Genomic DNA, 16,140 nt, shown 5'->3' with positions numbered 1-16,140 from the left:
AGGAGAAGATACAGCCAATAATCAATTTATTGAGCACTATTTACACAAGTATGCAAGGGTAGATCAAAGACAATGAATGTTTGTGAGAGCCAAGATGAGAATTTACAGTCAAGAAAGCCTAAGAGTAAAACTGTTATACGACAGAAGTTCAATGCAGCCTCACCGAATCTGAAAAACAGAACGACATTACACAAAGGTTACCAAACTGCAGGGTTTGTACAACTTTTTCTTGACCAAATCCAAGCTCATTTTTAAGAACTTTAAAAGGGAATTTTCCATTTTTTCCAGTACCATTAAAAGAAAAAAAAAAAATCAAAATTCAATCGTGTATTTTGCTGAACCAAAAATATTGCTTCGATTTTTAATCTCGCAAATGGATTTGTGGATCCGAACAATACATGTAAATATTTAGAGATAAATCTCTCCCCTTACAGGTGTTTGGTAAAAATGAGAGTAATATGTAGCTTACATTTTCAGTTGCAGTTCGTCTCATTACAATTTACCACTGGGAAACACTACACAAATGTTTTTTTTGACCCGTCGTAATTGTCGCATTTCATAATACCCTATTTAGATGTAGCATGCACCTGTCCTCTTGAGAGCCACGGCTTCATAGAACAACGCCATAAAAACTAATGCCAGCTGCCGTTAATCATGCAACGGCAAGGCGAAACCAGAGAAATGTGTCAGCACCCTTTTTATGCAGACTTGTTGAAGACATTGCAACAATTTCAAGCAATAACATGTACTTTTCGATCCTTCAAAACACAACATTAATATCCAAGCAGAAAATATTTGAGAAGCACTGCCCTATGGTAACAAGGTGATTAAACTTTTTGACACAGGAAGCCTAGGCGCCAGTTTTTCCTCTGTGATAACCTGTACTAAGCTTTGAGAGGGACTACAATAATGACCATTTGTCGTGTTGTCATATCAAAATAGGAACTGTATGACAAAGGGACATTTGATTGACACTGTATGTGAATTAAGTTTTCGGGATCGCCCCCAAAAAGATTTCCAGGCTGCCATTTTTTTGTTGTACATCCTCAACCTGTCTACATCATGGAACAAATGTAGACAACATTGGCTAAAACGGGTCCTATTTGATCCTACAGCCACATTTCTGCAGAACCGGTTGCGTACGCTAGCGCCCATTTCCCAACCTGGAAACGAGTTTCCTTGAGTAACAAAGAGTGCAACTAACCCTCAGAAATTTGGGAAATATCACCCAAAATGGGTGTGAACGATTGACTGGTCAGTTTTAAATTGATTTTCCAAAAGCGAACAGAGAAAAATATATATTCAAATCTGTATTACTTTCTGATCCCCCCAAAAAATACATATATAAAGTATATAGAATAAACCTTGAGCAAATTACGTAAATTATATTGCCTATTTAAGTTCCATGTTTTGTAACATGGTATTTCCAAAATTGCAAAAACCCTTTTGAACCAATACGGAACTTTTGAAATATTCAAAACGTATGTAATAAATGCACGTGGCATTTGGGAGGAAGGAGTTTTATGGTGCAGTGAGGTCCACCACTGGAGGAAAATTTATTTTACCGTATACTTGTCCCATTTCTTCTCCGGGTCATACGGCTCCCAGCGGCTGGCAGGGAAGATGTGCTTGTTTTTCTCGTACCAGCTCCTCAGCACCACTTTACCTGCGTGGGACTTGGAGAATGGCATAGATGTTGCAGATATTTCTGACTAGGATGCTCTAGTTCAGCCATGTCAAATATACAGCCCGCGGGCCGGACCCAGCCCATTGCAAGACTTAATCTGGCCCACTATAAATTTCTGAGTAAGTCGGGGGAAGGAAAAAAAAAAAAAAAAAAAAAACAAAAAAAAAAAGAGTCTGTCATTTCTATCTGACCGTTCGAGTAGTTTGATATAATGCAGTCTCTTCTTATTGCCCATGCAATTCTGAAACTATGTTATAGTTATTTCAAACCATTGCGACAATAAAGGCAAAAGTTATATTTTTCAAACTTCCCACTTAAGTTTGTATAGCATGGTGAGATGGTATAAAACTATTCACTCAGCTTAAAAAAACTGGTTAACACATTACATGCCAAACATGAAAATCATTTATTTCCCCTTGTTTGTGAAATGTGTTATACTTGGGAAAAAAATCCCTTCACATCAATGATTATATTATGTAGGGTAGGCACCTAAAGTACCGTATTTTCCGCACTATAAGGCGCACCGGGTTATAGGGCGCACCCCGAAAAAATAGTTCTTGGTCCTATTTTTGACACACATAAAACGCACCGGATTATAAGGCGCTACAATGGGAACGTGGACAAAACAGTCAGATAGTTCAGTCCAACTTATTACCCCCTTAACATTCCGAAAGCTTGCAAAGACGCAAATACGTGTCGCGAACACGTGTCCGTAAGATGTCACTCAAATACATCGTTCCATCATTCGGAAGGTTAAAGTCTTGGGATTCAAGAAATGATAACCATTCCTTAGTATCTATTTTGTTTTTTGCTCGCAACTTTACTGTGCATATGACAATAAACACTTGGAATTGAGTTTAATTTAAAAATAGACACTCCATTCCATCCATTATCTGCACCGCTTATCACAGAAACATCGAGTTCAGTCTGAAACAGGATACAGGGACAATATAAAACCCGGAATAGCTCACCGAAGTCGTTGTGTTCATAAAAATGTGCAGGCAATGTCCTCTTATATCCGTGAGGGTAGTAAATCCAGGAGAATACAATATTTACAAATACAGAATAGAAAAAAATGCTTTCTCTATGCCGTCAGCCACATGCTATAAGCATTCATCTTTTTCGGCCAATTGCATGCTTTGTTTCGCCGTTCAAGCCAATGGCAGCCTGTAGATGATAAAAAGGATCCGCCCCTTGACCTCCGAATAACTTTAGCCAATAGTGATCGATTCAACTGATGATTGACACATCTTTTTCGGCCAATTGCAGGCTTTGTTTGCCGTTTAAGCCAATGGCAGCCTGTAAATGATAAAAAGGATCCGCCTCTTGACCTCCGAATAACTTTAGCCAATAGTGATCGATTCAAATGATGATTGACACATTGGTTAGCCAATGAAACGCCGGTAAATAAATCCCAGCATCCACCGCGTACTGCTTGGCATTCGGGGGAATATCTAGTCGGCGGCTGCAAGTTAGTTGGAAAACTTTGCAACTTTAAAATTGATCCATAAATAAGGCGCACTGTATTATAAGGCGCATGGTCAGCTTTTGAAAAAAATAAAGGCTTTTAGGTGCGCCTTATAGTGCGGAAAATACGGTACTATAAGTTGAAAATAACACATAAAAAAGAAAGACTGCTAAGCCAAAATGTTGACAATCTTTTATTGATCTGCCCCATCTGAGAAAAAAAAAATCTGGATCCAGCCCCAGAGCCAAACTGAGTTTGAAATCCCTACTCGAGTGTCTGATTGATTACCTAACTGTTCCACTCTATAAGAAAGTATATTCCTATTTGTTTTTTGACAAATAGCACTAACAACATTCGATTGCTACTTCTACCTCGATCCTTTTCCCTGCAAACTATTAAAACAAACCAGGAATGTTCGGTTTTTCATTTATCCCCCCGAAAGGGGTGCCAAGGAAGCAAGCACAGGTACAATTTTTGCCAATTTGATTTCTCTAACATTTACTTTTGAATCTAAAATGAATAAGCTATTTACTTTCATTAAAAATAAAAACACAAAGCGATCAAATGATAGATATTTAACAAGCAACGTAACTCCCCACAAATGTTACAACATAAAAATACAATACACCTACAAGTCACTGCATCGTGGAAGTGGTCACGTGAACAAGCGGAGACTTAAGTCAAGTCAAGTCAAGTCATTTTTATTTGTATAGCCCTTAATCACAATTAGTCTCTAAGGGCTTCACAAGTTATTACATATAAGAAGATTGGGTTACTTGTATGCTATAGAGTAGAAGTGAGTTTTAAGCCTAGATTTAAACATTTCCACCGAGGTTGCAGATCGGATCTCAGGGGGAATTTACCCACTCACATTTGATCCATTAGTTGTTGCTAGCCTTTACAAAAAATCCCGAAGGCCATGCACTGTAACATCACTTAAGCTGTTGGATTTAAAGTTAGAGAGTCTGCAACCTGCTATCTGGCTTTGGAAAACGTCACCGGTTTCACAAACTATGACTGGCTAGGTGGTAACCCAGCAAAGCCACCGCATCAACAGCACTTAAACCTGAAGATAATATTGTTGAGCTGATTTATTAGCAAAATGTCGGCCAACTCTGAAGCGAGCAGTGTTTTTGCTAGTGGGAAAAGGTTTCATCAGCTAATTTCATCCTAAAATTAAGATCTTAACGCTGATTCGAATTTCCGGTCGAGCGGACTGACACATTACAAATATGCACTGAACATCTGCTTACCACAAAACTCAACTAAACAGCGATGCGTAGAGGCCAAATGCAACTAACATACAACGCATCCTCACAGAAACAACATTAGCAGCCAAATTGGAGCAAAAGGAAGAAGGACTTCTCCAAATGTACATATGGCTTCTGCAAAATGTACGTTTATATGTGCGAATTCGGATCAAGCGCACCTGATTTTGATCAACTGATGCCCTAAACCACACACCCATGAACCATTGAATAACTTGTTACTCCTTCATTTGCCCCGTTCCTATTACAAGCAAAACAGCCTTAGGGACCCTAGTAAACAAAAACAAGGAACCTTATACAAACAAGTTCAAGCATCTAAAAATGGTCTTTACCTCGTCTTTCTCCACTGTGGCGTCGTTGACCAGGCGAATATCATCATGAACGTCAAAGCTAAAGAGAGGACCTGAGACAGAAAAATTTAAAATATATATTTAATATATAATATATATAATATAATTTGTGCTTTTACTCTTGAAATTGCTGAGGAATGGACTAATTCGTTGGCTCAAAGCTTAAAGTTGGGAAACTTTGGCGATCTTGTAATGGTTTATCCGACATAACGGTTTATTAGTTCTGCTTTAGATGCCAAACGCAGTACAGTTCAATGGAGTGGAGTTAACTTACCGGATTTGCCTCTGGCTTTGGTCACGATGAAATCGTAAAAGCTGTGGTGCTAAATGCATGAGAAAGTATGAATGTTACAATTCTCCAAAATAACATTAGTGTAATATATATATATATATATATACATATATATATATGTATTTGTTTTTTTAATGTTCAAATTTTCAAAAGAAGGCTTTAAGAAACTTACATGCGGGATAATTAGATCTTCTTTGATATACATCAGCTGCTCAACCCCAGCGGACCTGCACAGTAGACAATGCTTCTGTTTAGGAAAGGTCTGGAATTGCCAAAATATTTCTGCGAACTAGGTAAAATATGGACAAATATGTATTTTCCTTTAAAGTGTCAATGTTTTTTATTATGTGGTTCATCTTCCCATGTCTGTTTAAAAAGGAATGCTATCTGAAGGTCCTGTCCAGAAATCCAGACTCATAATAGAGCTGGATGAATTCTGTTTGCAATACTGTACACGATAACTCACAAGCTTTTGTGGTGTTAACTATAAAATCTTCACAAAATTCTACAAAATACATGTGCTGCTGATCCAGTTCAATACCAAAAAGAATAAAGCCCATAGTAATGTATCAGTAAATTATTAAATATATACTTTATATGCATTATGTTCCATGCATGTCTTGTGACAATCAGGCTTTTGTTACACCATAAAGAATGAAGCCCGTAGTCATTTATTTTGTCTCTTTTGACGTGTATTTTCTCATGTGTGATGTCATGTATTTTGTTTTGTATTATTTGCTATGTGTGTTATGTCAATTTAAGTTTTCGAACATGTTGTGTGACATTATTTCGTTGTTGACTCATTGTTTTTGTCCTGTTTTTATTTTTATGTTCGAAATAAAGTTTTCATTCATTCATTCAAGTTGCAATTTGTTGCCTAAAAAGTGCTATACAAATCAATTATGGTTAATTGATTAGATGCAATGATGAACAACACATTTACGATAACAAAGCAAAATAAACGCTGGCTTTATAATAAATCAGAGTCACTATACCAGGGATCGGCAACCCAAAATGTCAAAAGAGCCATAACAGACTTTAAAAAGATAAAATAAAAAACATGGCTGGAGCCACAAACAATTATACGCCTTTTTTCAATCAAAACAAAGAGAGCACTCATACCTAAAAATCTATCACTTAGAATCAAATATTGGTTGGAAACAACAGTACAGCATAGGAAAACATTAAAAATGTTTCTGTTGTATTCCTCCTCATATGTAAACCATATTTTAAATAAACATTTTCCCCTCCCTCGTCGTTCCATTTGACCAAACTCCGGGGAGCTAGTAGGGCAGATCTAAAGAGCCAATTGTGGCTCTAGAGCCGCAGAACTCTGACCCCAGCACTATACAAACAACATATTCATATAGATTTAAATAAAATATATAAGTATGCATAAAATAAGCAACAAAATGACACTAAATATTTTGTGTTCAAGAATTGCATTCTACTAAGATGTGATTCTGATGAAATTCATCAAAGGTTCAGACAAAGTAATAGCAGAATCCGAATTTACAACACAAACACTTAAACATTAACTGTAACACCTTCCTATTGCTAGTAATTATCATGCCGTTTCCTCCTCAACTATAAAAATGTTGGCAGCCTAATTGACCATAAAAAGATAATGAACTTTTCATAACTAATTAACAAGGAAGTAATAATTCCTCTAAGCATGTGGCACATTCGAAAATAGTGAGCAGGGTGAAATCTTGCACGTGTTAATAGATCCTACATTAAACATTCACAAGCAAAAAGTGATCAGACTATAATGACCAATTCTTAACAAAAAGCAGATAGATGTCTGACCTGAGCTCACTAAAGTCCTTCCTTAGGACTTCCAAGGCCTTCTGCAGAAAATTTTGCATAGTGTTTCCCTTCTTCATCTGAAAGACACAAATGTATTATGAAAACTAATGTGAACCCTTGGTAGAACGCTTTAATGTGAGAACGAGCCACCTTAACAGTCTTGCGATGCCCAGATCCATCCCAGTAACTGAAAGTAATCTCTATCTCCTCACCTAAAAGTGACAAATATAAATGTGTGATCACGGTGAATGTGAATGAATATTTGACAAACACAAACCTGGTAGTAAATATATAATACAAAAAAATCCTTGAGCTTTAGTGCTTTTTGCCACTCACTCTTAATCTTTTCTTGTTTGAGCTCCCATTCCTGCCTGAGCTCTTCTCGAAGTCGATTCTCCTCCTCCTGAATCCAAAAGAACGAAAAACGATTCAGAATTTTTAGACAGTAATCGCGCATTTTTCCGCGGGGCTTGCGTTCCAAAAACACCCCAAGATAGTCAAACCAGACATGGGACCAAGTCACACATGTGCAAGTCTCAAGTAAGTCTCAAGTCTTCACCTTCAAGTCCCAAGTAAGTCCCAAGTATTTTTTTCTTGGGCAAGTCAAGTCACAAGTCAAGTCCCGAGTCTTAGATTGCCAAGTCCAAGTCAAGTCACAAGTCATAAAAACAGCGACTCGAGTCGACTCGAGTCCAAGTCACTAAGTCTCAAGTCCCCATGTCTGAGTCAAACCCAGCCAAGTAGAAACCTCTATCTATTTAAGACTCAAGATAAAACACAACTTGAAGTCTCATGTATTTTTTAAGAAATAAAAGTTAAAAAAAATAGCTTCTTTACTGTCAAATTATAATAAAAAAAAAATCTTGACGTTTTAATGCACAACTATGGATTAAGGACATGATCAACTATACTTTAAATGATACATTGCCGCCATCATGTGGCCGTGATGGAAAACTACATTTATCTTCTGGTTCTGTCCTAAAGAAACCATAAGTTTTTACCATTTGAAACACTTTTAAAGAAGCACCAGAGAGCCACTAGGCAGCGCCAAAGACTCGCATGTAGCTCTAGAGCAAGTTTAGCTTGTGGAGAGGTCCAAGTATTTTGGCGATAGAAAGAATCTCCCTCTGTTTAGCCAATCATAATGCAGAACAAAATGCATGATAAAAATCCACGTAGCAGCGAGACTTTGATAAGTAAACCACGATACAGCAAGGGGGTTACTGTCATTAATATTCAGAAAACATCTTAATGTATAGTCAATTTCTCTGAAATGAATTGCCATGGGAGCCCGATTACTGGATGACTTTAAAATAGGACTGAAATCTTTGTAAGCCATTTACACAAAACACCTTTTTGCATCAATATGTTGGCTTTAACTGACAAATTGTTGTTGCTTTCATTTTTGACTGAATAAACCTACAGCAGCTTACGTGGCACCACATTGTTTTTGTTTGTCAGTAAAAGAAGGTAGAGGTATTTGAGATCAGGAGATTTGTTTTTCAAGTAAACGTAGCAACGAGTAATTATTTCCCTTTAGTACACATAATAAGGGAGGAACCAGAACAAGAAAAACCTTTGCAAGTACAGTACATCTCTAGTGGATGTGAAGTTATTCAACCACACCTCTCGGTCACGATCAGGAAGGAAACTCGTGTCTACGTCTGGATTTTTTCCCAGCTTCTTCTTCTTTACGGGGAGATCTGAAAGAGAAAACAAAGTATTATTTACAGACAGAATAAGTCACAAGAGATACTTCTTCCATAAAGGATATTTGAACAAGAGTAATACAGATGATACAGTAAAGATTGAAAGAACATACACATTAAAAAGACTTAGCCTGTACAGTCCATTCAAATCAATAAATCAGGCATGAAAATGGGACAGGGCTTGAAAAGGTGAGAATTGTGTGGAAGAAATACTGTATTTATTTGCGTATAACGTGCACCCTCATTTTTGCTTAAAAATTAGAATCACTTTTTCTCAGCTCAAACTAAGGATTGAAAGCGACAAACTGTTGAATACATTCGGCCATGATACAAATAATGTATCAACATCTATGAACGCAATTCCAACATAAAAATTATAATATATTTAATGACCTTCGAAGTCTGATTCATCATCAGAAACACCAAAGAGTTGTTTCCCTCATGCTTTATCGCATTTATTTACACCACTCAGGATGACTTTGTTTTCTCAATTCCATAACCTTCATCTCTGGCACTGTGAACATAAATAGTGTGGTAAAAAGATTAAATCTAATGCGCTTTACATAAAAATAAATACAGTGCTCCTCCCTGCACTAACTACGCTAGTATTATTTCGAATGCACCACCTCAAAGGCCTGATTCTCTCTGGGAACCCCCCCTCTACCAAAAAAACAATTACAACCTCGGAACTATACAATTCACGTACATTACCTTTTGTAACTTAAAAATGGAGAATTTATCCAAAAGGTGCTTTACATGCCAGATAAACATTTGGCCGAATTTCTGAAATGTGGGAGACTGACAACAGACTGTAAATAAAGCATTATTTGCTAACTATCTGCAATGTCATTTTGACATAATGTCTTATTATGTCCTTTAAAATGACATCAACAGGTTACCACCAAAAAATAAATAATAATGTCACACTAAAAATCCCAATTTTAAATGGACAGTGTGTATTATTTGCCAACTAGCTTGCAGTTTGTGTAGAGCGGGGGCCAGCAACAAGCAGCTCTAGAGACTCTTTGACGCTCTCTAGTGATTTTTTTAAAAATTGATAATGGGAAATATATGGTTTCTGTAGGAAAAACAGGACACAAACATTCTTAATGTTTTCGAATGAATATAGACAAATCCAGATATACAAATGCAGTCTTTGTTGCCTTTCTTAAAAGGGCTATATAAAGCTTTTGGTTTTTGTGTGTCTCGAAACATGTCTTTTTGGGGGTCGCATACGGGTCTTACATTTTGGGTTGCCAACCCATGGTGTATCGCCACTAAAAACGAGTGATAAAAAAAGGGGGAAGATGCAAGATTCGAAAACTCAAAATGACCAAAAAGCACAATTTTTCTTCTCAATTTTTTTGCCTAGCCTTTCATGAGTTTTTGTTTCGTTTTCCAGGGACCCGTAGCAGCAAGATGACGGACAACAATGTCTGCTCCTTCAAGGTAAGGGCCCAGTCACACAACCGTTTGCGTCTGTATCGCGGGTAAAATTTTGCGGGTTTTTTTTGCCCGTGGTTGCCCGCGATGAAAAATGTGCAAAATTGGCCAACCCGCTGTTCATCGGTGGTATGCCCGCAAAACAGACGCCAGCGACTGTTCCGCTTCCTCATCGCGTCATTTTCTCGTGTGGACCACGGGTATAAAAGCTGCCGAGCCGGCGTTATGCCGAGAAATGCATCCTTGCCGAGATTTGCATCCCCTCGCTACTACAACCACTTTTACCTCGTTTTATCTCACTTTTATATCACTTTTAGGGAATTTAATGGCGATCATATAACCAAAACCACTTCGTCTTGCATTTGTTGGGAATGTAATACAACTTAAACCATTCCGTCTTTGTATTTGTTGTGAATGTAATCGAACGGTAATGCACGCCGTATACAAATCATTTTTGAGCAGGTTACATGTTTATTTTGCCTTTTTCTATTCAAATCGCTCGTATTGAAACTGTTATGCACTCTACCATAAAGCTTATTTCTGCATAATAAGCTTTACGATAGAGTGCATAACAGTTCTCAAAAGTGATTTATATACGGTGTGCGTTACCGTTCGATTACGTTCACAACAAAAACAAAGACGGAATGGTTTATATTGTATTACATTCCCAACAAATGCAAGACGAAGTGGATTTGGTTATATGTTCGCCATTACATTCCCTAAAAGTGAGATAAAACGAGGTAAAAGTGGTTGTAGTAGCGAGGGGATGCAAATCTCGGCAGGGATGCATTTCTCGGCATAACACCGGGCTGTAGAAATCATAACCGCTCAAGACACAGTCCCGTGAAGATCAAGATTTCAAGCTATGGCACCGAAGAAGCCAATATGTTATTATTGTAATAGTTTTTCATTTTTTTTTTATTATTTTGTTATGAAATGAAAAGAAATGTCAAGAAATAAAAATGGATTAAGACAAGGTCACTACAGTGACGGGGATCCATGTCCACCCCTTGACGTCTCGAGCACAACTGACGTGTGTTCGGCAAATCGCGCTGTATATACGCGGAGAAAGGCGTTTGACCGTCACACGCTACTTTCACGTAATAACACCGCGATACAGGCGCAGAACATGCTATGACCGTGCTCCACCCACGATTACACGCTGAAATTTCGCGTCCTACCCATGTGTAACCACGCCCTGGCCGCGGCCAGAGCACGTCGTTCCGCGTCATTTCCGCGTCATTACCTCGTGTGCCGCCCGCGGTTAACACGTGGTCTAAAGTTTTAAACAGCGCAAAACTTTTTCGCGCGGCCATCCGCGTGTGAATTTCCGACCGCGTGTAAAGCACTGCTGTATCTCGTCTATATGGCGATCTCAAAGCGTCCAACATCGTCTGCTTCACGAGCAGAAATTTCTGGCCGTGATTCAGCTTCGATACGCCCGTGAAAGGCTTGGTGACCGGGCCCTAAAGTTTTGAGCAGCGCAAAACTTTTTCGCGCTGCCAACCGCGTGTGAATTTCCGACCGCGTTTACAGCACTGCTGTATCTCGTCTGTATGGCGATCTCAAAGCGTCCAACAGCGTTTGCTTCACAGGCAGAAATTTCTGGCCGTGATTCAGACACAAACGGCTGTGTGACCGGGCCCTAAGGCTCATCTTATATAAAAACAAATGCAAATTTCTTGAGCGTTTATACCAATACATAGATTCCAACTCACATTCCAGTTCCTCTTCTTCTTCATCCTCCTCTTCTTTTTCATCTTCCTCTTCTTCATTATCCTCGTCATTATCTCCATCATCCTCGGGATTGAATGATAAACTGGCAATTTTCCTTTTTTGTTCCTCTTTCCTCTTTTTTTCTTTCTGTTTCTCGAGCTTCCTGGAAACAGATGGCCATCGTGTTGCATCACAAATACTGTATTTAAAAACAATTGATCTATTGTGACATTTTTAACTCACATTTGGAGCTCCTTGGATTGTTCTTTTTTTGCTAGCTGCTTCTCACGCTCCTTCACGAGAGCTTCCTGCTTGGCCTTCATATCATTCAACGTCACCAGACCTGAACAAGTCATTAGATTGAAATATTTGCATAACTAGGGTTGGTACACATTTTCATGGCTTATTAAGGTCTTTCAAGGCCATTTTTTAAATTTCACCACTACCATTAAAAGAAGAAATCCAGTGTAAAACATGTATTGCGCAGATCCACAAATATATCTCCTAGTAATGAGTGATTTTTAATCATGTGTGTGCACTTAACAAGACATAGGATGTTTAGATCTTGAGTAAATCACATATACTGGACTGTCTCAGAAAATTAGAATATTGTGATAAAGTTCTTTATTTTCTGTAATGCAATTAAAAAAACAAAAATGTCATACATTCTGGATTCATTACACATCAACTGAACTATTTCAAGCCTTTTATTATTTGAATATTGCTGATTTTGGCTTACAGCTGAAAAAAACTCAAAAATCCTATCTCAAAATATTAGAATACTTCCTCAGACCAAGTAAAAAAAATAATTTTATAACAGCAAAACTAAATCAAACATTTGAAAATGTCCATTGATGCACTCAGTACTTGGTTGGGAATCCTTTTGCACGGATTACTGCATCAATCCGGCGTGGCATGGAGGCAATCAGCCTGTGGCATTGCTGAGGTGTTATTGATGCCCAGGATGCTTCGATTCAGCTCATTTGCATTTGTAGGTCTGGTGTCTTTCATCTTCTTCTTAACTATACCCCACAAATTCTCGATGGGGTTCAGGTCAGGGGAATTAGCAGGCCAATCAAGGACAGTGATGCCATGGTCAGTGCACCAGTTACTGGTGGTTTTGGCACTGTGGGCAGGTGCCAGATCATGCTGGAAAATGAAATCCTCATCTCCATAGAGCTTTTCAGCAGATGGAAGCATGTAGTGCTCTAAAATCTCTTGGTACACAGTTGCATTTACTCTGGACTTGATGAAACACAGTGGACCAACACCAGCAGCTGACATGGCTCCCCAAACCATTGCTGACTGTGGGAACTTCACACTGGATTTCAAGCAACTTGGATTTTGCTCTTCTCCAGCCTTTCTCCAGACTCTGGCGCCTTGACATCCAAATGAAATGCAAAACTTGCTTTCGTCTGAAAAGAGGACTTTGGACCACTCTGCAACTGTCCAGTGCTTCTTCTCCATAGCCCAAGTCAGACGCTTCTTCCGTTGTCTTGAGTTCAGAAGTGGCTTGACCATGGGAATACGGCTATTGTAGCCCATTTCCCGGACACGTCTGTGAACTGTGGCTTTTGATACCTGGACTCCAGCTTCAGCCCACTGTCTTTGAAGCTCCCTCAAATTCTGGAAGCGGCTCTTCTTCACAATTTTGTTAAGGCTGCGGTCATCTCTCTTGGTTGTGCAGCGTTTCCGGCCACATTTTTCCCTTCCAACAGACTTTTTGTGGATATGCTTTGAAACTGCACTCTGTGAACAGCCTTTTCTTTGAGAAATTTCTTTTTGTGTCTTACCCTCCTGATGGAGGGTATCAATGATGGTCCTCTGGACAGCAGTCAGATCAGCAGTGATTTAGTCTACTGAACCAAGCTGAGTGTTTTTAAGGCTCAGGAAACCCTCGCAAGGTGTTTCGAGTTAATTAGATGATTCAGGTGATTAGTTGAATAGCCTACTTGTATACTTTTTCATTATATTCTAATATTTTGAGTTAGGATTTTTGAGTTTTCTTAAGCTGTAAGCCAAATTCAGCAATATTCAAATAATAAAAGGCTTGAAATAGTTCAGTTGATGTGTAATGAATCCAGAATGTATGACATTTTTGTTTTTTTAATTGCATTACAGAAAATAAATAACTTTATCACAATATTCTAATTTTCTGAGACAGTCCAGTATATATATATCTGTGGATCTGAACAGTATGTGTGTAAATATTTTTGAGACAAATCTCTCCCCATTTGGCGTTTGGTAAAAAAACGATAATATGTCGAACAATGCTTTTTTTAGTTCTGCAAAGTTTTTCCCATCACAATTTTGAAAACAAGGATGAAATATTGTTACTCACTAAATTAAGCATTTAAAGTGACACAAATTGTTGATAACCATGATTCAAATCATTAACTAACAACTATGAACACAATACAAACATAAAATGTACAATGTATTATTTAAATCATGTCATTCATAGTACAATAAATAATCATATAAACAGTGCTGTTTCCCTCATGTTTTTTTGTGTTTATTTAGATCTTTTAGGACGACATTTTATTTTCTCGATTCTCTAACATTCGTCTCTGGTACAGTGATTAAGAATAGAGTGATAAAGAGATACAATTGAAAGATTAATATATAATAATACAAAAAAGCTATATTTTTACTCTTGCCCACACAAACTATACTGGCTTTAGTTCAAACACACCACCTCAAACGCGCAATTCACTCAGGGAAATCTCCCAACACCCTCTCGCTACGTCAAAAGATTTTCTTGTTGAATCTATACCAGTGTTTCCCAAATCATATAAAGTCTCTCGAGGCCTGCAAAGGTCTAATAAGTCATCGCCAGAGTCTCACAAACTTGAATGATTGAAAAATAGAATCTCTCATCTCATCTCATCAGCTGCACCGCTTATCCTCAGTGGGGTCGCGGGGGTGCTGGAGCCCATCCCAGCAATCATCGGGCAGTGGGCAGGGGACACCCTGAACTGGTTGCCAGCCAATCGCAGAAAAATAGAATAGTACTTTTAAATACATATAAATGTGAAGTTAATAATAATAATAATAATAATAATCAAAGTAACCTCAAGATATCTCTTTATGTAAAAGATCTAAACGCAATGGTGCACACATTTTTGTCATCTCACTCACTTTTGGTTAATTGATTAATATACGTGTTTTTGTTTGCTGAGCAAAGGAGGGGAGAGAAGCACATTGAGCACAAGAATGTCTCTTCAAAGGTTCTGTGTTATTTCAGCCTAAATTCGTTAAACGTTGAATTGTAAATAGTTAAGTTGATATATTTAATAGTTTTTCCACAACACTGAAGAGTTAATATTTTCTATTTTTATTTTGTTGTGTGATTTTTTTCCAGCTATTCTGTGTTGCTTAACTTGAGAGATGCTTAGTATAAGAAGTTTAAATTAGTAAAAAGTTCACTGTATAGTGAAAAATAAAGGTTGGTGTGATATAGTGTTATGATACAATTCTATTCATTTATTTAATGCATAATGTTACATTGTTATTGGTAAATACATCATTTTGAGAGCCAGATTTATGCGTTTGAATTGAATATGTACAAAATTTTCTTCAGGTGGGCAGCCACCCCATAATACCCTAAACTGTCCCGTAGGGGGGCGATGATGCTTCATAGAACAATGCCATACAAACGTTGCTAGCTGCTGTCAATCACGAGGGAAGAAATGCAATAGCTAAGTATAGCCACCAGAGAGCAATGTTGGCATCATTTTTAAGCAGTGTTGTGAAACCTGGAAACAATTCCAAGCATCTACAAGCCCTTCACCCCAAAATTTAAGCACTTATCAGTACTTGAAAAGGAGACGTTTAAATTTCAAGAATTTTCAAGGCTTTCGAGTACAAGTACGAACACTGAGTACAGTACTTATATCATGCATCTAATGCATGAATGTCCATGTAAAGGATTCATGTACCAACTGTGCTGGACTTCAATTCCGCTTCCACAGCGTCATAATGTGCAGAGAACTTCTTGTCAATGTTGGACTTGACCATATTGTCCTGCATGAATGATCCACATATTATAACACATAAACACATGGCTGGGGGATGGATTTATTTCAAGTTACGTGCAAGAGTAACAAACCTCGGCAATCCTTTGCTTGAGTTGTTCGAGTTGTTCCCTCTCCTTTTCTCGTTTTTTCATCAGCTGCATAGCTCTCCCAGCTTCGCTAGCGGCTCCTTTGTATTGAGCCATTTTTTATATATTATTTTTGAATGCCACCCAACCCAAAAAAAAACAAGAAACTATCCAGAAAAAAATATCAGCAAACGGGTAAATTATCTCAGTAAGCTTAACTTAGAATACTGTATATTGGTGCAGGGCACAACAAAAAAAATGGCGAAGGCGAAATGCATGCTGGGTAGTCAAGA

At 38.0% G+C, this 16,140-nt stretch overlaps 1 protein-coding gene across 2 annotated transcripts; it reads right to left on the bottom strand.

Moving 5' to 3' along the window:
* Positions 1-9: 9 nt before the first annotated feature.
* Positions 10-16,140, bottom strand: fam50a (family with sequence similarity 50 member A). 2 transcript variants are annotated; one of them, XM_088331968.1, is made up of 13 exons: positions 15,854-16,140; positions 15,684-15,768; positions 11,986-12,085; positions 11,745-11,905; positions 8,501-8,577; positions 7,211-7,277; positions 7,025-7,086; positions 6,875-6,951; positions 5,238-5,292; positions 5,048-5,096; positions 4,756-4,826; positions 1,566-1,676; positions 10-168 (listed from the first exon to the last, which is right to left on the bottom strand). In XM_088331968.1, the coding sequence occupies exons 1-13, from the start codon at positions 15,962-15,964 to the stop codon at positions 160-162; spliced, it is 1,035 nt and encodes a 344-aa protein (XP_088188094.1). In that variant the 5' UTR covers positions 15,965-16,140; the 3' UTR covers positions 10-159. The 2 variants fall into 2 exon arrangements, with proteins under 2 accessions (XP_088188094.1, XP_088188095.1); XM_088331969.1 differs by lacking the exon at positions 10-168 and having other exon boundaries at positions 1,557-1,676.

Source organism: Urocampus carinirostris, chromosome 3 (assembly GCF_059441175.1).
Source record: "Urocampus carinirostris isolate Australia breed hairy pipefish chromosome 3, RoL_Ucar_1.0, whole genome shotgun sequence".
In the NCBI taxonomy this organism is placed as follows: domain Eukaryota; kingdom Metazoa; phylum Chordata; class Actinopteri; order Syngnathiformes; family Syngnathidae; genus Urocampus; species Urocampus carinirostris.
Note: the sequence above shows the minus strand (reverse complement) of the source record. Positions and strands in the feature narration are given on the sequence as shown.